Raw genomic sequence first — 22,860 nt, forward strand, 5'->3', positions numbered from 1 at the left:
TGAGCTGTAGCTCACAAATCCAATAAAGTGAGCTGTAGCTCAAGAAAGCTTATGCTCTAATAAATTTGTTAGTCTCTTAAGGTGCCACAAGTACTCCATTTCTTTTTAAATGTTAAGTCATGCTTTCATTCTGCTGTTACTCTATGCTAAATTATGAATGGTCATTCAACATTGAACTGCGGACAAAATCACTGAGTCATAGAAAAAATATAAGTTTACATATCTTTTGGCTATGTTAACATGTTTCTTTATAACTACTGTATTCTTTTAAATTGCTAAAAGTGAATAAAAAGAAAATTAAAATAGCTTACTCTGCCTTAAACAATTAATCCATCAGAACAATCAGCAGCTCCCTAAATCCTCCTTACCCTCCCTCTTCTTAAAAGCCTGGGAAAATACACTGACCTTGTAAGCATGCCTCAAAGGTCAGACTTGGGCTTTGCTGGAGCAGGGGAGTAAAGCAAGCTTTAGAGCCCCTCCCTGAAACGTTCTCCAAGCAACATACTCAGTTAAACACAGAGGATTGTCAGTTTGTACGCCTCAGCTGCTCTCAACTGTAGTTGTCTCACATACAAATCAACCCAAAACTTTGAATTACACCCAAAATCAAAACTAGAAGCCAGTGCAAAGGAAGAACACAGCTGTGATGCAATCCCTGTGGGAAATATCACTAAGTACGAAGGCTGCCTCATTAGTTGAGGATTCCAAATATTAAAATGCAGCCCTACATTCAGAGCATTACAGCAATCCAATCGTCAAGTGATGAAGACCCATACGTCTGAACAAAATAATCACAGACTTCTAGCCAGGTGCAAAAAGAAAAAAAGCCTGGAGCACAACTGCAACCTAGAAAATCTGGCAACCAACAAGATTGCTAGGTTGCAAACTTGTGTGAAAAATAGCAAACATATTTCTTCCCTCAACCAAAGAGCTGAAACTACCTCCACTAAAAGAAAAGGAGTACTTGTGGCACCTTAGAGACTAACCAATTTATTTGAGCATAAGCTTTCGTGAGCTACAGCTCACTTCATCGGATGCATACTGTGGAAACTGCAGAAGACGTTATATACACAGAGACCATGAAACAATACCTCCTCCCACCCCACTCTCCTGCTGGTAATAGCTTATCTAAAGTGATCACTCTCCTTATAATGTGTATGATAATCAAGTTGGTCCATTTCCAGCACAAATCCAGGTTTTTCTCACCCTCCGCCCCCCACAAATTCACTCTCCTGCTGGTAATAGCCCAAAGTGACCACTCTCTTTACAATGTGTATGATAATCAAGGTGGGCCATTTCCAGCACAAATCTAGGTTCTCACCCCCCCCCCTTTTTTTCCCAAAAACCACACACACAAACTCACTCTCCTGCTGGTAATAGTTCATCCAAAGTGACCACTCTCCCTACAGTCTGCATGATAATCAAGGTGGGCCATTTCCAGCATAAATCCAAGTTTAACCAGAACGTCGGGGGGGGGGGGGGAGGAAAAAAACAAGGGGAAATAGGCTACCTTGCATAATGACTTAGCCACTCCCAGTCTCTATTTAAGCCTAAATTAATAGTATCCAATTTGCAAATGAATTCCAATTCAGCAGTTTCTTGCTGGAGTCTGGATTTGAAGTTTTTTTGTTTTAAGATAGCGACCTTCATGTCTGTAACTGCGTGACCAGAGAGATTGAAGTATTCTCCGACTGGTTTATGAATGTTACAATTCTTGACATCTGATTTGTGTCCACTTTCTACAAGACATTACCCTATGATCCCACTGAGAGTTACCAAAAGTAACTACAGCATTTGCTCAAGAAACTTCCTGAAAAAGCACAAGATCAAATCCACACAGACACACCCCTGGAACCCCGACCTGGGATATTCTATCTACTACCTAAGATCCATAAACCTGGAAATCCTGGGCACCCCATCATCTCAGGCATTGGCACCCTGACAGCAGGATTGTCTGGCTATGTAGACTCCCTCCTCAGGCCCTACGCTACCAGCACTCCCAGCTATCTTTGAGACACCACTGACTTCCTGAGGAAACCACAATCCATCGGTGATCTTCCTGATAACACCATCCTGGCCACTATGGATGTAGAAGCCCTCTACACCAACATTCCACACAAAGATGGACTACAAGCCGTCAAGAACACTATTCCCGATAATGTCACGGCTAACCTGGTGGCTGAACTTTGTGACTTTGTCCTTACCCATAACTATTTTACATTTGGGGACAATGTATACCTTCAGATCAGTGGCAGTGCTATGGGTACCCGCATGGCCCCACAGTATGCCAACACTTTTATGGCTGATTTAGAACAACGCTTCCTCAGCTCTCGTCCCCTAATGCCCCTACTCTACTTGCGCTATACTGATGACATCTTCATCATCTGGACCCATGGAAAAGAAGCCCTTGAGGAATTCCACCATGATTTCAACAATTTCCATCCCACCATCAACCTCAGCCTGGTCTAGTCCACACAAGAGGTCCACTTCCTGGACACTACAGTGCTAATAAACAATGGTCACATAAACACCACCCTATACCAGAAACCTACTGACTGCTATTCCTACCTACATGCCTCCAGCTTTCACCCTGACCACACCACACAATCCATCGTCTACAGCCAAGCTCTGCGATACAACCGCATTTGCTCCACCCCCTCAGACAGAGACAAACACCTACAAGATCTCTATCAAGCATTCTTACAACTACAGTACCCACCTGCTGAAGTGAAGAAACAGATTGATAGAGCCAGAAAAGTTCCCAGAAGTCACCTGCTACAGGACAGGCCTAACAAAGAAAATAACAGAACGCCACTAGCCGTCACCTTCAGCCCCCAACTAAAACCCCTCCAACGCATTTTTAAGGATCTACAACCTATCCTGAAGGATGACCCAACACACTCACAAATCTTGGGAGACAGGCCAGTCCTTGCCTACAGACAGCCCCCCAACCTGAAGCAAATACTCACCAACAACCACATACCATACAACAGAACCACTAACCCAGGAACCTATCCTTGCAACAAAGCCCATTGCCAACTGTGCCCACATATCTATTCAGGGGACACCATCACAGGGCCTAATAACATCAGCCACACTATCAGAGGCTCGTTCACCTGCACATCCACCAATGTGATATATGCCATCATGTGCCAGCAATGCCCCTCTGCCATTTACATTGGTCAAATTGGACAGTCTCTACGTAAAAGAATAAATGGACACAAATCAGATGTCAAGAATTGTAACATTCATAAACCAGTCGGAGAATACTTCAATCTCTCTGGTCACACAATTACAGACATGAAGGTCGCTATCTTAAAACAAAAAAACTTCAAATCCAGACTCCAGCGAGAAACTGCTGAATTGGAATTCATTTGCAAATTAGATACTATTAATTTAGGCTTAAATAGAGACTGGGAGTGGCTAAGTCATTATGCAAGGTAGCCTATTTCCCCTTGTTTTTTTCCTACCCCCCCCCCCGACGTTCTGGTTAAACTTGGATTTATGCTGGAAATGGCCCACCTTGATTATCACACACATTGTAAAGAGAGTGGTCAGTTTGGATGAGCTATTACCAGCAGGAGAGTGAGTTTGTGTGTCTGGTTTTTGGAAAAAAGGAGGGGGGTGAAAAAACCTGGATTTGTGCTGGAAATGGCCCACCTTGATTATCATACACATTGTAAAGAGAGTGGTCACTTTAGATAAGCTATTACCAGCAGGAGAGTGGGGTGGGAGGAGGTATTGTTTCATGGTCTCTGTGTATATAATGCCTTCTGCAGTTTCCACAGTATGCATCCGATGAAGTGAGCTGTAGCTCACGAAAGCTTATGCTCAAATAAATTGGTTAGTCTCTAGGGTGCCACAAGTACTCCTTTTCTTTTTGCGAATACAGACTAACACGGCTGTTACTCTGAAACCTACCTCCACTAATTCTTCCAATTCCTTCTTCCATTCCACAGCCGTCGCCTTCATTTTGTCTAGACCGAGTATCAATCTGCTCATTCTCAACCAAGCCCTAGTCTCAGTTAGAAATTGGTTGAGTAACTCCTCACGAAAGCTTATGCTCAAATAAATTTGTTAGTCTCTAACGTGCCACAAGTACTCGTTTTCAATTTGTTGGGTCAGCCTAATATGGAATGCAGTAGATTCTCCATCACTTTAAATCTTTACATCAAGACTGGATGTCTTTCTAAAAGATATGATCTAACTCTACCACAAGTTACCACACTCCACATAGGGATCACCACATGAAGTTCTATGGTCTGTGCTACACAGATTATACAAGAGTGATCACAATGGCCATGGCTTGTTCTTAAGAACGATTAATCTCTGAAACCCGCTCAGATAATATTACACAAAGCTGGTGATATTCTGGATCTAAGGCTGAGCAGAACGTTCCAAGTCACAGACAGGCAGTTACATTCAGGGAGATTAAGCATATGATTCAATATGAAATAAACAAGTTTATTTATCCCAAACATTATACAGTTTCAGAAAGGAATTTGATATAGTCAACTTTAAATAGTTAATTTTTAAAAATGAGTTGAAAGTATTTGCAGGTCCTATCCCTGCCTTGAATGCCCCTGCCAGTTTTGTGGGTTACAGTTAGAGAATTTTTTAAAATGCAACAATCTTTCTCATTATACTCTTAGCCCGGCAGAAGAGTCTGTCCTATCTTGGGGGCCTCTCCTTTTGTCCCTCCAGGGCCACGAACGTGATACAGTTCTGTGGTGACCTAGAATCCTACTTCCGACGACTCCGACTCAAGGAATATTTCCAACACACCTCTGAACAACATACTAACCCACAGAGTCCTTCCTACCAACACTACAAAAAGAAGGATTCTGCGTGGACTCCTCCTGAAGGTCGAAACAACAGACTGGACTTCTACATAGATTGCTTCCGTCAACATGCATGGGCTGAAATTGTGGAAAAGCAGCATCATTTGCCCCATAACCTCAGCCGTGCTGAACACACCACCATCAACAGCCTGAGGAACAACTCTGACATCATAATCAAAAAGGCTGACAAAGGAGGTTCTGTCGTCATCATGAATAAGTTGGAATATGAACAAGAGGCTGCTAGGCAGCTCTCTAACTCCACATTCTACAGGCCATTATCCTCTGATCCCACTGAGGATTACCAAAAGAAACTACACCATCTGCTCAAGAAACTCCCTGAAAAAGAACAGGAACAGATCTGTGCAGACACATGCCTAAAACCCCAACCAGAGGCATTCTATCTGCTTCCCAAGATCCATAAACCTGGAAATCCTGGATGCCCCATCATCTCAGCATTGGCACCCTGACAGCAGGGTTGTCTGGCTATGTAGACTCCCTCCACAGGCCCTAAGCTACCAGCACTCCCAGCTATCTTTGAGACCCCACTGACTTCCTGAGGAAACTACAATCCATCGGTGATCTTCCTGAAAACACCATCCTGGCCACTATGGATGTAGAAGCCCTCTACACCAACATTCCACACAAAGATGGACTACAAGCCGTCAGGAACAGTATCCCCGATAATGTCACGGCAAACCGGGTGGCTGAGCTTTGTGACTTTGTCCTCACTCAACTATTTCACATTTGGGGACAATATATACCTTCAAGTCAGCGGTACGGCTATGGGTACCCGCACGGCCCCACAGTATGCCAACATTTTTATGGCTGACTTAGATCAACACTTCTTTAGCTCTCGTCCCCTAACGCCCCTACTCTACCTGCGCTTTATTGATGACATCTTCATCATCTGGACCCATGGAAAAGAAGCCCTTGAGGAATTCCACCATGATTTCAACAATTTCCATCCCACCATTAACCTCAGCCTAGATCAATCCACACAAGCGGTCCATTTCCTGGACACCACTGTGCTAATAAGCAATGGTCACATAAACACCACCCTATACCGGAAACCTACTGACCGCTATACTTACCTACTTGCCTCCAGCTTCCATCCAGGACACACCACACGATCCATTGTCTATAGCCAAGCTCCAAGATACAACCACATTTGCTCCAATCCCTCAGACAGAGACAAACACCTACAAGATCTCTATCAAGCATTCTTAAAACTACAATACCCAGCTGTTGAAGTGAAAAAACAGATTGACAGAGCCAGAAGAGTACCCAGAAGTCACCTACTACAGGACAGGCCCAACAAAGAAAATAACAACACCACTAGCCATCACCTTCAGCCCCCAACTAAAACCTCTCCAGCGCATCATCACAGATTTACAACCTATGCTGAAAAATGATCCCTCACTCTCACAGATCTTGGGAGACAGACCAGTCCTCGCTTACAGACAGCCCCCCAACCTGAAGCAAATACTCTCCAGCAACCACACACCACACAACAAAAACACTAACCCAAGAACCTATCCTTGCAACAAAGCCCAACTCTGTCCACATATTTATTCAAGTGACACCATCATAGGACCTAATCACATTAGCCACGCCATCAGGGGCTCGTTCACCTGCACATCTTCCCATGTGATATATGCCATCATGTGCCAGCAATGCCCCTCTGCCATGTACACTGGCCAAACCGGACTGTCTCTACGCAAAAGAATAAATGGACACAAATCTGGACAAACATCAGGAATCATAACATTCAAAAACTGGTAGGAGAACACTTCCACCTCTCTGGCCACTCAGTAAAAGATTTAAGGGTGGCCATTTTGCAATAGAAAAGCTTCAAAAACCGACTCCAATGAGAAATTGCTGAGCTTGAATTAATATGCAAACTAGATACCATTAACTTTTGAATAGAGACTGGGAGTGGTTGGGTCATTACACATATTGAATCTATTTCCTTAAGTGAAGTATCCTCACACCTTCTTGTCAACTGTCTAAATGGGCCATCTTGATTATCACTATAAAAGTTTTTTTCTCCTGCTGATAATAGCTCACCTTAACTAATTAGCCTCTCACAGTTTGTATGGCAACTTTCAACGTATCTGTATGTGTGTGTATATCTTCTTACTATATGTTCCATTCTATGCATCCGATGAAGTGGGCTGTAGCCCATGAAAGCTTATGATCTAATAAATTTGTTAGTCTCTAAGGTGCCACAAGTCCTCCTTTTCTTTCTCCTGTTGCTGTGTGAAAGATCCAAGAAAGCTATAGGGAAAAACTAACCATACACAAGGTGCTGTCACACACACAAAAGCTGATGAGAGAGATTTCCCCCTCAAATCCTAGAGTTACTGGTCATATCAAAGATTATTGTAACAAGTAAACATTTTTCATATTAAAGTGCTATTTCTAAACTGAAGGTGTACCTGTAAACGCTTGCTTTCCCCCTCCCCACACCGGTTCTGTAATAGCTGTGACATTATAGCACAGGGTAGGGCAAACTTTTTGGGCCGAGGGCCACAGCTGGGTGGGGAAATTGTGTGCAGGGCTGGGGCAGGGGCTTGGGGTGCGGGAGGGAGTGCGAGGTGTGGATGGGGGTGCGGTGTGCAGGAACAGGCTCAGGGCAAGGGATTGGGGCAGAAGAGAGGTGCAGGGTATATGAGGGGGCTCAGGGAAGGAGGTTGGAGTGAAGGAGGGGTGCGGACTGCAGGAGGGAGATCAGGGCAGGGGGTTAGGATGCAGGAGGGGTGCGATGTGTGGCAGGGGGCGCAGGGCAGGGGTTGGGGTGCACGGGGGTGCGGGGTGCAGGCAGGGAGTTGGGGGGCGGGGTGCAGGAGGGGTTCAGGCTCCGGCCCGGCGCTGCTTACCTAAAGTGGCTCTGGAGTGGCAGTGGTGCGCACCGGGGCCAGGGCAGGCTCCCTGCACACCTGCCCTGGCCCCACGCCGCGTTGCTCCGGGAAGCGGCCGGCACCACATCCCTGCGCAGCCCTTGGGGAAGGGGTAGGCACAGGGCGCCGCGCACTGCCCTTGCCACGCCTCCAGGTACCGCCCCCGAAGCTCCCATTGGCTGCGGTTCCCCATTCCTGGCCAACGGGAGCTGCAGGGGGCAGTGCCTGGAGGCAAGGGCAACGAACAGAGCCCTCTGCCTCCTTCAGGGCCCCAAGGACGTGGTGCCGGCCGCTTCCGAGAGTGGCACGGGGCCTTTGGCACCATGGGGGACAATCCCACGGGCCAGATCCAAAGCCCTGACCAGCTGGATCCAGCCTGCAGGCCATAGTTTGCCCACCCCTGTTATAGCATAATATGTAGCACGTTTCAAACAGTAACAAACCCTCACAATCCCCCTGTGAGGCAAGTACTACTCCATTCTACAAGTTGGAAAAACTAAGATAGGGAGAAGAGAAATGACTTGCCAAAGTTCAAATGGTAAGTCAGTACACAGACCCCTGTGCTGCGCTAAGATCACACCTCCCCATGGTGTGTGTTGGGGCTTCAGGGCATCACTCTGGGAGACTTCAGTACAAGAGGAAAACAAACAAACAAAAAATCTTAGGCACCCTGAACACCCATTTTTCCTACTACAATTTGAGGCATCCAGCATGTTACCTTATTTAGTGAATTTCTGATGGCACTTCGCTGCCCTGAACAAAAAGTCACCTTTAGGTTTTCTCTATGATATTGCTAATTTCAGACTTTTTGCACGGGTACAACTCAAAGCCTTTTTTAAAAAAATTACATTTGCAGGACCTCAACAAGAGGCAAGGCATCTGAGGTAGTGTTTTGTTTTGTTTTTTAATTAATTTAGTGCAGGGGGAATGTGCCAGATCGACACGGTGGAGATCAAAATCTTGTGTCTATGCACAAAACCTGTACCTCATGGATTAAAAACAAAAGGGCATACCTCTCTCTCTCTCCCCCTCACTCACACACACACACACACCCCTCCCTGCAATTAATAACCTCTCTCAATCTCAGTCTGATGGCGAAAGGAAAGTTTAATTTCTGGTGCTGATTCAATACTTCACCTCTCTACTAAGTTCAAACAAAGGGGCCAATTCGTGCCAGTTGTCAATGTGATTTATGTGCTTATTTTTATTCGATGTTTATTTGTATTTATTTCACACAGGCCAAACAGCTGGACAGGAACAATTTTCAGTCACCTCCAACATGGACATAGGTGAGTTTTGTTTTGTTTTTTTGAAGTTTAATGTATCATAAACTATACCATATGAATAGTCAACTACTGTGCATTTGTGTAGCATTTATACTAAAGATTGATGGTTATAACAACTCTGTATTGCTGTCTGAACAGTATATACTGTGTTGCCTCAAGCATTCTGCATTCACTACACGGCTGACTATATTGGTTCCAAGGGAGCCATTACATATTTGCTCTATAATCTGACCTTAAAAGAATGTTTGCTGATATTCAATAGGCAAATACAACCCCAGTTATAAAAAGTCCTAGGACAGGTACCCATACAACCTTATGTTTTGCTTAGACACTCCAGTATACCCATTTCTGTGAATTACAGGCAGTATAGGAGAGGTATTACAAGCAGAATATGAGAGGAATGCAGGCAGACCGAGAGAAGTTTGAAAAAAACACATTATTTGACTCTCCGAAGAGAAAAAATGTGATCAAAATTGAAAGTGGCAGTTCATTCTCTGAAAGTTGAATAAGGGGTTCAAATCCATCAAGTAATCAGGAGAGGCTGCTCATAAGGAAAAATAATCCACTTTATCGTTAAAAAAAGTGTCGAAATGGATAATAAATTTGTGTGCACCTATATCCTGAAACGAGACTCTCTCAAATACGAGTCAGTCTTTTCAGATCAGGGAAAAGGTATATTGGCTGCACACAAATGAAGTTTGTATTTCTATTGCTCTTGCAGCACCTGTCCTACAGATAAGAGTCTTCAGTCTCCAAGGCTGTTAGACTGGCACCTTTCATCAGCATGGAATTCACATAAAAAAAAATCACTCCAACATATAGTTAACACGATAAAGTTTAAACTATAGGACATAGGATGTGTTTTAATACAGCCAAATACAAAGTTATACATCTAGGAACAAGGAATACAAGCCGTGCCAACAGAAGGGGGGTTGTATCCTGGAAAGCAGTGGCTCTAAAAAGGTCCTAGAGGTCACAGTGGGCAAACAACTGAACATGAGCTCCCAGTGCTGCACTGTGGCAAAAAGGGCTAATGTGATCCCCAGATGTATAAAAACAGGAGTAGCGAGTAGGAGCATGAAGCAGATTTTACCTCTGCATATGGTATGGATGAGTCAGGTACTGGAATACCGTGTCTAGCTCTGGAATCCACATTTTTAAAAGAATGTTGAAAAACTGGAGAGGGTGCAGAAAAGACAAAAATGATTTGGGGATTGGAGAAAATGGCTTTTTTACGGTGAGAGATTTAAAGAGCTGTTTTTAGTTTATGAAAAAGACGACTGAGAGGTGACTTGATTACAGTCTGTAAGTATTTTCATAGGGAGAAAATACCAGATACAAAAGGAGTCTTTAATCTAGCAGAGTAATACATAAAAAGAACCAGTGGCTGGAAACTGAAGCCAGACAAATTCAAATTAGAAATAAGGCAAACATTTTTAAGGATAAGAACAAAATACCAAGGGAAGGGGTGGATTTTCCACATCTTGATGTCTTCAAACCAAGACTGCCTGGATATCTTTCTGGAGGGCAGGCTTTAGCCAAACACAAAAGTTACTGGGCTGAATACAGGGTTAAACAGGTAAAAGCAATATTCAGCAGGTCAGGCTAAATGACCTAATGGTCCCTTCTGGAAATTAAACTTTTTGAATGAAAATCTTGGTGGGAATCTTCTTGGATTTTGTGTATTTCTGTATTTTATGGCTTGCCTCAGACGTAATAAACCTTATGAGACAGTCTAGGAGGACTAGGCATGGGAAAGATTAATGGACAAAGTCAAATATGAACTCAAGCAAACTCTAATATTGTATTCAATAAGTTCTTATACTACAGTCATCGCTCTAGTACCAGAGCACCTTCTTCCTGCAGTAAGGAAGATCGCTACACAGCTGTCATGTTTGTTGTCTCATCCTCTCCCAGGGGAGAAGCATGTACAGTAAATTATCTTGGTTTAGTATATTTTCAGGTTGTTGGTTTTAATATACATGTTGCTATATATTTATGTCAGGGAAGGCAGGATCAAAGAAATGTGCGTTGCACACTTGAAGCAGAAGGTGGTGAGGTTCATCATGATCCACATTTCTCCGGCCCTGCCTCCTCACTTTGCAAGCAACATTAAACGTTTATTAACCAGAAGCATTGTGGTTGCTTGTAAATAGATTCCTTTTGTATAAAAGAATGGTCTATGATAACACGAATTTTAACTATCCTGAAAACAAAATACACTTTGGTTTATTCTGCCATTATTATCCAGGAAAACCCATTTGTGCCTGATGATAAAGACTGTGTCACATCTTTGCACTTCTGCAGATCAAAAGATGTCCCTGAATAAATTCACCGTATCTATCAGTCTGGGAGCATGTGTAATTCCGTGGCCAAGTTAATGATAGAAAGGAAAGGGAGGTGTCATTTGATATGTAAAAATCATAATTTCAATGGTATCATCCTCTGTAACATGGCAAGTGGAGGGACTTGCTGCCCCCTCAGCTCCAGATCCTTCAGTTGGTGGATATTTTTATAATATAAGGTCTCTGGAAATGGGTCAAGTTAGGTATCATTCGAAAGCCCTTTCTCCCACAAACACAAGGTACAAAACATGACAAGTCTAAAACAATTATGTAAATATATATTCAAGAAAATGTTTAAAAATCAACTTTTTAAAATGATATGTTAAGACATCTTTAACAGGTAGTCCTCTCAAAGTTAATACAGTAGTCGGTCAGTCAAGGGCCACAATTTATCAATTAATGCTCAGATCATCATACCTGATCAATTTTTTTAATGTTAGAAATGACTAAAAATGGAAGGAGTGCTTCAAGTTGATTTGCCATCATCAGCAAAAAAAGAAGACAGTCCACATGGGTTGGTGGGATTTTTAAAAAAAGTCATAAAAATTACAGCTTTAGCTGGCATTATGGGATGGGGACAATTGCACGCTGGGAAGCTGACCCCTTGCTCATAGTCATCCCCACGCAACTCATTTCTGCCCCACTATCCATTTCCAAAACTTCCCAACAGAGTGTGCTGGACAGTGGTGTGTTGCACGCTAGGATACCTCCCATGGTGCACTACACTGTGCATCAACACAAGCACTCCGGGTGAGTATGCACAACGCCGATGCAAGCAGCCAAGTATGCACACTCACGAGCAATATACTAACAGTGGGCTGGCTTTATGCCAACATAACTTGCGTCAACCAAAGTTTGCCGTATAGACATGGTCTTAGACTATATCTACTGCACAGATCTGAATAACTGAAGTGCTTTTGACAGAACTGTTTTAAGCACAAACTATTCACTGCAACCACACTAGCCATACTGAGTTGTATTCTGAACCATGAAGCTTTGTCCTATGTCCCTACTAGTACTGCTCTGAACTACTTCAGTTACAGTTCCCTCTGGGTACCTATCCCATAGTTCACTACACACACAGAAGCAGTGGACTCAGATTCTGAAAGACTCTGGTACACTATGGGACAATAGCGGGAGGAGTATTTGAACAATTTCAGTACCATTCCCACTGGCAGTAGATGCATGCAGGCTGAATTGATTCAGACTAAATCAGGTTTGCTTTCAGCGACACTAAATACTGGGTTGAAAAGGGGTAACAAGTGGCTAGTCAAAGTTTGGGGCCTTGGATATTTTCCAGTTGGAAGTAGAAATTGATGAAGTCTGATATTTTCTTTGATGCAATCTTGTTTATTTACAAAGAATGTACAAAGTCCTGTGTCTCTGACTATAGAAGGAACCAAGAACAAAAGAACCTTTTACTGAGCTTACATAGCCAGCAAGCCTCTTTATTTAGCCAATACCAGACCCAAAAGCTCTCTTTCTAGCTTTTTCCAGGGTCAAACTTTGCTTACAGGCTCCTGATTGGCTTTCTCGGCTGGCCTCTCCCTCTCTTTTTGTTCTTGTAGGTTTTCATTGTGTGTGCATGATCTCTCCTCCCACACAAACACCACCCCTACCCAACACAACAGTCAGCCAAAAGTCCTGGGTGGTTTCAGACACACCTTTTGCTTTAGGTGTAGCTTATGCTTAGTTATGTTAACAGAACTCACACCTATCAACCTCAATGGGGTCAAGATTTCACCCAGCTCATAACAGTACTGACCCAAATGATATTGTGTATGCGTGTAAACAGTTTGAGCAATTTTACATGCAGATGTAAGGAATGTTACAAATTTGCTAAGGGGCACCACATAGCTCTTGCAAGAGTAAATTTTCTCTTATGTAGAAAAGATATTCAATCTCAAAATACTTTACAAATAATCTACTTTTCAAAGTGCCCCTGAGTTGGTATTAACCCCATTTTACCAATGGGGAAATTGAGACTTGCCTAAAGTCACACAGGAAGTCTGTGGCATTACCAAGCACCTCTCCTTAATTCCTTTTCCAAGCCATTTTTCCGTTCTTTTGTGCCTTCATTTATGGAGTACCTGCACTGAACATCCGCTATACACTTAAATAAAGAGTTGCGACATGGTCTACCGCCGTCATGCTATGTATGAACAGAGCCCACCTGAACCTGCTGTGAGGAAGGCGAAAAAACCCCCACTGCACCTTGCCAATATAGTGGTAAGGGAAAAATTCCTTCCCAGCCCCCCTTAGTGGGGCAGCTAGCGTAATGCCACAGGACTCCTTGTTGCTTTTAACAGAACCTAGATCTCCAAACACCCAGTCAGTCCTGTGCTTTAACTGAAAGTAACATTTTGAACGATGGTGCATCAATGGCTATCAATTATTCCAAGAGCAGATACGTAGCACTACTGACCTTGTTTCACATCTGCTTCTATGCTCCTTACTTATGGGCTGTTCTCCTAGCACAGCAAATTCTTACCCATTTCAATACAGAGCTCATGGGCAGATGGGAAAAGAAGAGAGGCAACACAAAGGATATGCAAGTGAAAAGGCTTCAAGACTAGAGTACTCACCACTAAAAGTCCACATTTGTCAATTACTACCCCACAGTGATGGCAGAGACCTATTCTACTATAAGGACAAACTAGAGCACACAACATGTAACTGGGAGAAACTGCTGACAAATGCGGACTTTTCCCAGCCATCGCTATGTGATTTGCTAGTTTCAGAGTAGCAGCCGTGTTAGTCTGTATCCGTAAAAAGAAAAGGAGGACTTGTGGCATCTTAGAGACTAACCAATTTATTAGAGCATAGCACCCTCGCTCAGCACCACCCCCAACTCCACACTCCCCCAGCACCCCCCCACCCCCTCCCCTCGCTCAGCGCCACCCCCAGCTCCGCGCCCCCCCACCCCCTCGCTCAGCACGCCCCCACCCCCGCGCCCCCTCGCCCAGCACCCCCCCAGCTCCGCACCCCCCACCCCCTCCCCTCGCTCAGCACGCCCCCACCCCCGCGCCCCCTCGCCCAGCACCCCCCCAGCTCCGCACCCCCCACCCCCTCCCCTCGCCCAGCGCCACCCCCAGCTCCGCGCCCCCCACCCCCCTCGCTCAGCACGCCCCCACCCCCGCGCCCCCTCGCCCAGCACCCCCCCAGCTCCGCACCCCCCACCCCCTCCCCTCGCCCAGCGCCCCCCCCAGGTCTACGCCCCCCACCCACCTGGCTCCGCGCCCCCCCCAGCTCCGCACCCCCCACCCTCCCCCAGCACCCCCCCAGCTCCGCATCCCCCTCCCTCAGTACCCCCTCCCCTCGCCCAGCACCCCCCCAGCTCCGCGCCCCCCACTCCCTCCCCTCACTCAGCGCCGCCCCCAGCTCCACGCCCCCCACCCACCTGGCTCCGCGCCCCCCCCAGCTCTGCACCCCCCACCCCCAGCACCCCCCCGCTCCGCGCCCCCCTCGCTCAGCACCCCCTCCCCGCTCCGCGCCCCCCCAGCACCCCCAGCTCCTCCCAGAGCCCCGCCGGGCGGGTCTCTCACCTGCGGGCCGGAGGCGGCACGGGGCCGCGGGCTCGGGCAGCGAAGTCCAGCGGCCCCGTCTCGCTCCCGGGCGCATCCTCGCGGGCCGGGCCGGGCCGGGCCGGGCGGGGGCGGGGGCGCGCTCCCGCGGGGCAGGAGACAGACGAGGGGGCGCGCTCCCGCGGCGCCGGGCTGAGTCCTGGGCGCGGCCCCTCTGTGGCAGCGCGCGCCGCTCAGGCTCTGCGCGAGACGCTCTGCCCACCCCGGCAGTTCGCGCGCATGCGCGGAAGGGTGGGGGCTCTTAAGCCTTAAAGGAGCCGCGTCCAATTTCACAGGCCCTGCGCTAGGCCGCCTGCAGCAGCAGCGGCAGGGGGAGCCCGCGGGCGGGTTACAGTAGGACCCACAATAAAAGAGTGGGGGACCAGGGCCAGATCCACAGACTGGCACCCGCGCAGCCTCTCTCCCGGCCCTCCCCAGGGCACAGTGACCCCGCAGCACAGCCCGCAGCCCCCCCAGCCACCAGTGCATGGCGCTGACCCCAGGGACAACGCCCCCCTTCTCGCCCCCTGGGCTGCACCCCCCAACCTGCCCTTCCGCGCCCAGCCCCCACCCGGCACCGGCACCGACCCCGACCCCTGGGGCTGCACCCCCCAACCTGCCCTTCCCCCCTCCCTCAGACTCACTTCCCACCTCAGCCCCCCCCACCCCCTCTCAGAACCCCCCACCCCCTCTCACCCTTCCCCCACCCCCAGCCCCCACCCCTGGGGCTGCACCCCCAACCTGCCCTTCCGCGCCCAGCCCCTCCCTCAGACTCACTTCCCACCTCAGCCCCCCCCACCCCCTCTCAGAACCCCCCACCCCCTCTCACCCTTCCCCCACACCCAGCCCCCACCCCTGGGGCTGCACCCCCAACCTGCCCTTCCGCGCCCAGCCCCTCCCTCAGACTCACTTCCCACCTCAGCCCCCCCCACCCCCTCTCAGAACCCCCCACCCCCTCTCACCCTTCCCCCACCCCCAGCCCCCACCCCTGGGGCTGCACCCCCCAACCTGCCCTTCCGCGCCCAGCCCCCACCCGGCACCGGCACCGACCCCGACCCCTGGGGCTGCACCCCCCAACCTGCCCTTCCCCCCTCCCTCACACTCACTTCCCACCTCAGCCCCCCCACCCCCTCTCAGAACCCCCCACCCCCTCTCACCCTTCCCCCACCCCCAGCCCCCACCCCTGGGGCTGCACCCCCCAACCTGCCCTTCCGCGCCCAGCCCCTCCCTCAGACTCACTTCCCACCTCAGCCCCCCCCCCTCTCAGAACCCCCCACCCCCTCTCACCCTTCCCCCACACCCAGCCCCCACCCCTGGGGCTGCACCCCCAACCTGCCCTTCCGCGCCCAGCCCCTCCCTCAGACTCACTTCCCACCTCAGCCCCCCCCACCCCCTCTCAGAACCCCCCACCCCCTCTCACCCTTCCCCCACACCCAGCCCCCACCCCTGGGGCTGCACCCCCCAACCTGCCCTTCCGCGCCCAGCCCCTCCCTCAGACTCACTTCCCACCTCAGCCCCCCCCACCCCCTCTCAGAACCCCCCACCCCCTCTCACCCTTCCCCCACGCCCAGCCCCCACCCCTGGGCTGCACCCCCAACCTGCCCTTCCGCGCCCAGCCCCCACCCGGCACCGGCACCGACCCCGACCCCTGGGGCTGCACCCCCCAACCTGCCCTTCCGCGCCCAGCCCCTCCCTCAGACTCACTTCCCACCTCAGCCCCCCCCACCCCCTCTCAGAACCCCCCACCCCCTCTCACCCTTCCCCCACACCCAGCCCCCACCCCTGGGGCTGCACCCCCAACCTGCCCTTCCGCGCCCAGCCCCTCCCTCAGACTCACTTCCCACCTCAGCCCCCCCCACCCCCTCTCAGAACCCCCCACCCCCTCTCACCCTTCCCCCACACCCAGCCCCCACCCCTGGGGCTGCACCCCCCAACCTGCCCTTCCGCGCCCAGCCCCTCCCTCAGACTCACTTCCCACCTCAGCCCCCCCCACCCCCTCTCAGAACCCCCCACCCCCTCTCACCCTTCCCCCACACCCAGCCCCCACCCCTGGGGCTGCACCCCCCAACCTGCCCTTCCGCGCCCAGCCCCTCCCTCAGACTCACTTCCCACCTCAGCCCCCCCCCACCCCCTCTCAGAACCCCCCACCCCCTCTCACCCTTCCCCCACACCCAGCCCCCACCCCTGGGGCTGCACCCCCCAACCTGCCCTTCCGCGCCCAGCCCCTCCCTCAGACTCACTTCCCACCTCAGCCCCCCCCCCCTCTCAGAACCCCCCACCCCCTCTCACCCTTCCCCCACACCCAGCCCCCACCCCTGGGGCTGCACCCCCAACCTGCCCTTCCGCGCCCAGCCCCTCCCTCAGACTCACTTCCCACCTCAGCCCCCCCCACCCCCTCTCAGAACCCCCCACCCCCTCTCACCCTTCCCCCACACCCAGCCTCACCCTTCCCCCACCCCCGTCTCACCCTTCCCCCACGGCCAGCCCCCACCCGGCACCGACCCCTGGGGCTGCACCCCCCAACCTGCCCTTCCGCGCCCAGCCCCTCCCTCAGACTCACTTCCCACCTCAGCCCCCCCCACCCCCTCTCAGAACCCCCCACCCCCTCTCACCCTTCCCCCACACCCAGCCCCCACCCCTGGGGCTGCACCCCCAACCTGCCCTTCCGCGCCCAGCCCCTCCCTCAGACTCACTTCCCACCTCAGCCCCCCCCACCCCCTCTCAGAACCCCCCACCCCCTCTCACCCTTCCCCCACGCCCAGCCCCCACCCCTGGGGCTGCACCCCCAACCTGCCCTTCCGCGCCCAGCCCCTCCCTCAGACTCACTTCCCACCTCAGCCCCCCCCACCCCCTCTCAGAACCCCCCACCCCCTCTCACCCTTCCCCCACACCCAGCCCCCACCCCTGGGGCTGCACCCCCCAACCTGCCCTTCCGCGTCCAGCCCCTCCCTCAGACTCACTTCCCACCTCAGAACCCCCCACCCCCTCTCAGAACCCCCACCCCCTCTCACCCTTCCCCCACGCCCAGCCTCACCCTTCCCCCACCCCCGTCTCACCCTTCCCCCACGGCCAGCCCCCACCCGGCACCGACCCCTGGGGCTGCACCCCCCAACCTGCCCTTCCGCGCCCAGCCCCTCCCTCAGACTCACTTCCCACCTCAGCCCCCCTACACCCCCTCTCAGAACCCCCCACCCCCTCTCACCCTTCCCCCACACCCAGCCCCCACCCCTGGGGCTGCACCCCCCAACCTGCCCTTCCGCGCCCAGCCCCTCCCTCAGACTCACTTCCCACCTCAGCCCCCCCCACCCCCTCTCAGAACCCCCCACCCCCTCTCACCCTTCCCCCACACCCAGCCCCCACCCCTGGGGCTGCACCCCCAACCTGCCCTTCCGCGCCCAGCCCCTCCCTCAGACTCACTTCCCACCTCAGCCCCCCCCACCCCCTCTCAGAACCCCCCACCCCCTCTCACCCTTCCCCCACGCCCAGCCCCCACCCCTGGGGCTGCACCCCCAACCTGCCCTTCCGCGCCCAGCCCCTCCCTCAGACTCACTTCCCACCTCAGCCCCCCCCACCCCCTCTCAGAACCCCCCACCCCCTCTCACCCTTCCCCCACGCCCAGCCTCACCCTTCCCCCACCCCCGTCTCACCCTTCCCCCATGCCCAGCCTCACCCTTCCCCCACGGCCAGCCCCCACCCGGCACCGACCCCTGGGGCTGCACCCCCCAACCTGCCCTTCCGCGCCCAGCCCCTCCCTCAGACTCACTTCCCACCTCAGCCCCCATACACCCCCTCTCAGAACCCCCCACCCCCATCTCACCCTTCCCCCACGCCCCTCTCACCCTTCCCCCACGCCCAGCCCCCACCCAGCACCGACCCCTGGGCTGCACCCCCCAACCTGCCCTTCCGCGCCCAGCCCCTCCCTCAGACTCACTTCCCACCTCAGCCCCCCCCACCCCCTCTCAGAACCCCCCACCCCCGTCTCACCCTTTCCCCACCCGCGTCTCACCCTTCCCCCACGCCCAGCCTCAGTGTCTCCACCTACGCATCCCACACAGCCAGCCTCAGCATCCCACCCCACGTACACCCTCCTCTGAGTCCCTCCCCCCCACTCAGCCTCAGCACCCCAGGTACAACCTGCCTCGCCCTCCCGCAACACCCCACCGCTGTGCCCTCCCTCAGAGCCCGCCTCACCACCGACCCATGGTGACACTGTACCTCAAAGCAGCGCCCTGGCACCCCCATATTCACCACTGTCCTATAATTATATGTTTTGTACAAAATATATCTTGTGAGGCATAATTTTTAAAGTCGTGATCCACTGAACATGAATAGCCTGTTGGATTGTGTGTGTGATCAGTGCCTGTGAAGTTATTCAGCATTGCTATGTGTGTTACTGAAATAGGTCTTTCAGTTGCAACCAAGGAGTAGCCATCACTGGCCAGACAGGCGTTAATCATAGAATATCAGGGTTGGAAGGGACCTCAGGAGGTCATCTAGTCCAACCCCCTGCTCAAAGCAGGACCAATCCCCAATTAAATCATCCCAGCCAGAGCCTTGTCAAGCCTGACCTTAAAAACTTCTAAGGAAGGAGATTCCACCACCTCCCTAGGTAACGCATTCCAGTGTTTCACCACCCTCCTAGTGAAAAGTTTTTCCTAATATCCAACCTAAACCTCCCCCACTGCAACTTGAGACCATTACTCCTTGTCCTGTCCTCTTCTACCACTGAGAACAGTCTAGAACCATCCTCTCTGGAACCACCTCTCAGGTAGTTGAAAGCAGCTATCAAATCCCCCCTCATTCTTCTCTTCTGCAGACTAAACAATCCCAGTTCCCTCAGCCTCTCCTCATAACTCATGTGTTCTAGACCCCTAATCATTTCTGTTGCCCTTCGCTGGACTCTCTCCAATTTATCCACATCCTTCTTGTAGTGTGGGGCCCAAAACTGGACACAGTACTCCAGATGAGGCCTCACCAATGTCGAATAGAGGGGGACGATCACGTCCCTCGATCTGCTGGCTATGCCCCTACTTATACATCCCAAAATGCCATTGGCCTTCTTGGCAACAAGGGCACACTGCTGACTCATATCCAGCTTCTCGTCCACTGTCACCCCTAGGTCCTTTTCCGCAGAACTGCTGCCTAGCCATTTGGTCCCTAGTCTGTAGCTGTACATTGGGTTCTTCCGTCCTAAGTGCAGGACCCTGCACTTATCCTTATTGAACCTCATCAGATTTCTTTTGGCCCAATCCTCCAATTTGTCTAGGTCCCTCTGTATCCTGTCCCTACCCTCCAGCATATCAACCACTCCTCCCAGTTTAGTATCACCCGCAAATTTGCTGAGAGTGCAATCCACACCATCCTCCAGATCATTTACGAAGATATTGAACAAAACCGGCGCAAGGACCAACCCCTGGGGCACTCCACTTGACACCGGCTGCCAATTAGACATGGAGCCATTGATCACTTCCAAGTTGATAATGACTCATCAACACCCAATCCGCTATCCTAGAGACTCCCCATGGGGGCGGACTAATCCAGTTACAACAAGGATCTTTCTAGCAGCTGGAAGAAAGTATAAAAGGGGGAGAGTGGTCATCACTTGGCCCTCCCCCCATCTCAACAGCTGGAGGTACATCTGGAAGACAAAGACTTTGAACTGGGTAAGGGCTTGTCTACGCTGGCAAGTAACAGCGCGGCAACTTTCTCACTTAGGGGAGTGAAAAAACACCTCCCTGCCCGCTGCAAGAGTCAGTGCAGTAAAGCGCTAGTGTAGACAGTGCCCCAGCGCTGGGAGCTGCACCCCTTGTGGAGGTGGGTTTTTTAGAGCACTGGGAGAGAGCTCTCTGACCACAGAAGGCACGTTAAAGCACTTTATCACTGCCTGTGTAGACTAGCCCTAAATTCGGTCCCAGGCCGGAAGGAGGTCTAGGCTGCGTATTGAGGAATTGTAACCTGCCTGCACCATCTGTTAGGGTGAGAGAGTGCTTGATTCAAATCTTGCTCAGGGCATGGCTACACTTGCAGACGTAGGGCGCTGTGAGTTAAACCAGCCCTCGGAGAGCACAGTAAGGAAAGCGCTGCCGTCTGTCCACACTGACAGCTGCAAGTGCGCTCGTGTGGCCACATTTGCGGCTCTTGCAGCAGCATTGGGAGCGGTGCATTATGGGCAGCTATCCCACAGAGCACCTCTTCCCATTCTGGTACTGTGGCTTGTGGGAAGGGGGCGGGGAGTGCGGGGCATTCTGGGTCCTGTCCCAATGCCCCGTTATGCATCGCTTCGCATCCCAGCAATCCCTGTGCTTCCATCCACATTTGGCACGGTCTTTCAACGTTTTTTTGTACTGTGTGCTCTGTCTTCCCTTTTGGTCTGCGGGAATGCAGCCCGAACTGCTGAGGAGTTTGCTGATGGGTCTCACTAGCATGTCACGAATTGCAGTCGAGTTACTCCTTAAGCTACAAACTGACAGCGAGGGCTCCGCCGATGATGTTGACTCACGTAACGCATATGACACGAGATTGCTTGTGGCATTCACGGACATGCTCACCACTGTGGAACGCCACTTTTGAGCTCAGGAAACAAGCACTGAGTGGTGGGATCACATCGTCATGCAAGTCTGGGATGACGAACAGTGGCTGCAGAATTTTCGGATGAGAAAAGCCACTTTCATGGGACTGTGTGAGGAGCTCGCCCGCACCCTGCAGCACAAGGACACGAGATTGAGAGCTGCCCTGACGGTGGAGAAGCAGGTAACTATTGCAATCTGGAAGCCAGCAATTCCAGACAGCTACTAATCAGTCACTAACCAGTTTGGAGTGGGAAAGTCGACCATTGGAATTGTGTTGATGCAAGTCTGCAGGGCCATTAATCCTGCTCAGAAGAACCATGACTCTGGGTAACGTGCATGACATTGTGGCTGGCTTTGCACAAATTATTTTTCCTAACTGTGGAGGGGGGATAGATGGCATGCGTATTCCAATTCTGGCACCAGCCCCCCTAGCCTCCAAGTACATACATCAGAAGGGGTATTTCTCTATGGTTCTCCAAGTGCTTGTGGATCACCATGGGCATTTCATGGACGTTAACACAGGCTGGCCCAGAAAGGTGCATGACGCACGCATCTTTTGGAATACAGGCCTGTTCAGGAAGCTGCAAGCTGGAACTTTCTTCCCAGACCAGAAGATCACCATAGGGGAAGTCCAAATGCCCATTGTGATCCTTGGAGACCCCGCTCACCCTTTAATGCCATGGCTCATGAAACCCTACACAGGGAGCCTTGACAGCAGCAAGGAGCAGTTCAGCAACAGGCTGAGTCGGTGCAGAATGACTGTTGAATGTGCTTTTGCCTGTTTAAAGGGCCACTGGCGCTGTCTGTATGGGAAGTTGGACTTGGCCGATGACAATATCCCCACGGTTATAGCCGCATGCCATACCCTCCATAACATTTGTGAAGGGAAGGGTGAAAGATTCACTCAGTCATGGAACTCGGAGGTTCAACACCTGGAGGCTGAATTTGAACAGCCAGAGAGCAGGGCTATTAGAGGGGCCCAGCACGGGGCTGCAAGGATTAGGGATGCCTTGAGGGAGCAATTTGAGGCTAAAAGCCACCACTAATGTTTGGTGCCCTGCATGGGAGTGAAGTGCAGTGGTTCCGATGTTAGTAGGAATCTGTGTTTGCTACGTATGATGCACTGACTTGCAGTGACTGTTGCTTTCCTGGGCTACGGTATCTTTTACTGAATGCAATAATAAATAATATTTTCAAAGGGAAAAAATTCATTTATTGAAAAGAAAATTCATTTATTGAAAAGAGACACAACTGCTTGGGAAACAGAAAGGGCATGATACATTTGTGCTGTGTGGGATGAGGGAAGGGGGTGGGATGGGGAACAGGACAATCACAGATTTGCGTATGTCCTGTTAT

The 22,860-nt window shown here is 51.1% G+C and overlaps 1 protein-coding gene across 3 annotated transcripts in view; it reads right to left on the reverse strand.

Annotated features, from left to right (window-relative positions):
• Positions 1 to 15,156, reverse strand: part of GFOD2 (Gfo/Idh/MocA-like oxidoreductase domain containing 2) — a 50,164-nt gene extending 35,008 nt beyond the window's left edge. For 2 of the 3 annotated variants that reach the window (XR_012154448.1, XM_073307224.1), the window contains exon 1: positions 14,918 to 15,006. Coding sequence is in view for 1 of the 3 variants with exons in the window: in XM_073307225.1 (XP_073163326.1) it covers positions 14,918 to 14,993 (76 nt within the window). In the remaining 2 variants the exon portion in view is untranslated. Of the gene's footprint in view, positions 1 to 14,917 lie in introns of all 3 variants that reach the window. The other variant, XM_073307225.1, reaches the window with a different exon arrangement.
• Between the last annotated feature and the right edge of the window lie 7,704 nt (positions 15,157 to 22,860).

The sequence above is a fragment of the Lepidochelys kempii genome, chromosome 12, assembly GCF_965140265.1.
Source record: "Lepidochelys kempii isolate rLepKem1 chromosome 12, rLepKem1.hap2, whole genome shotgun sequence".
Lineage (NCBI taxonomy): Eukaryota > Metazoa > Chordata > Testudines > Cheloniidae > Lepidochelys > Lepidochelys kempii.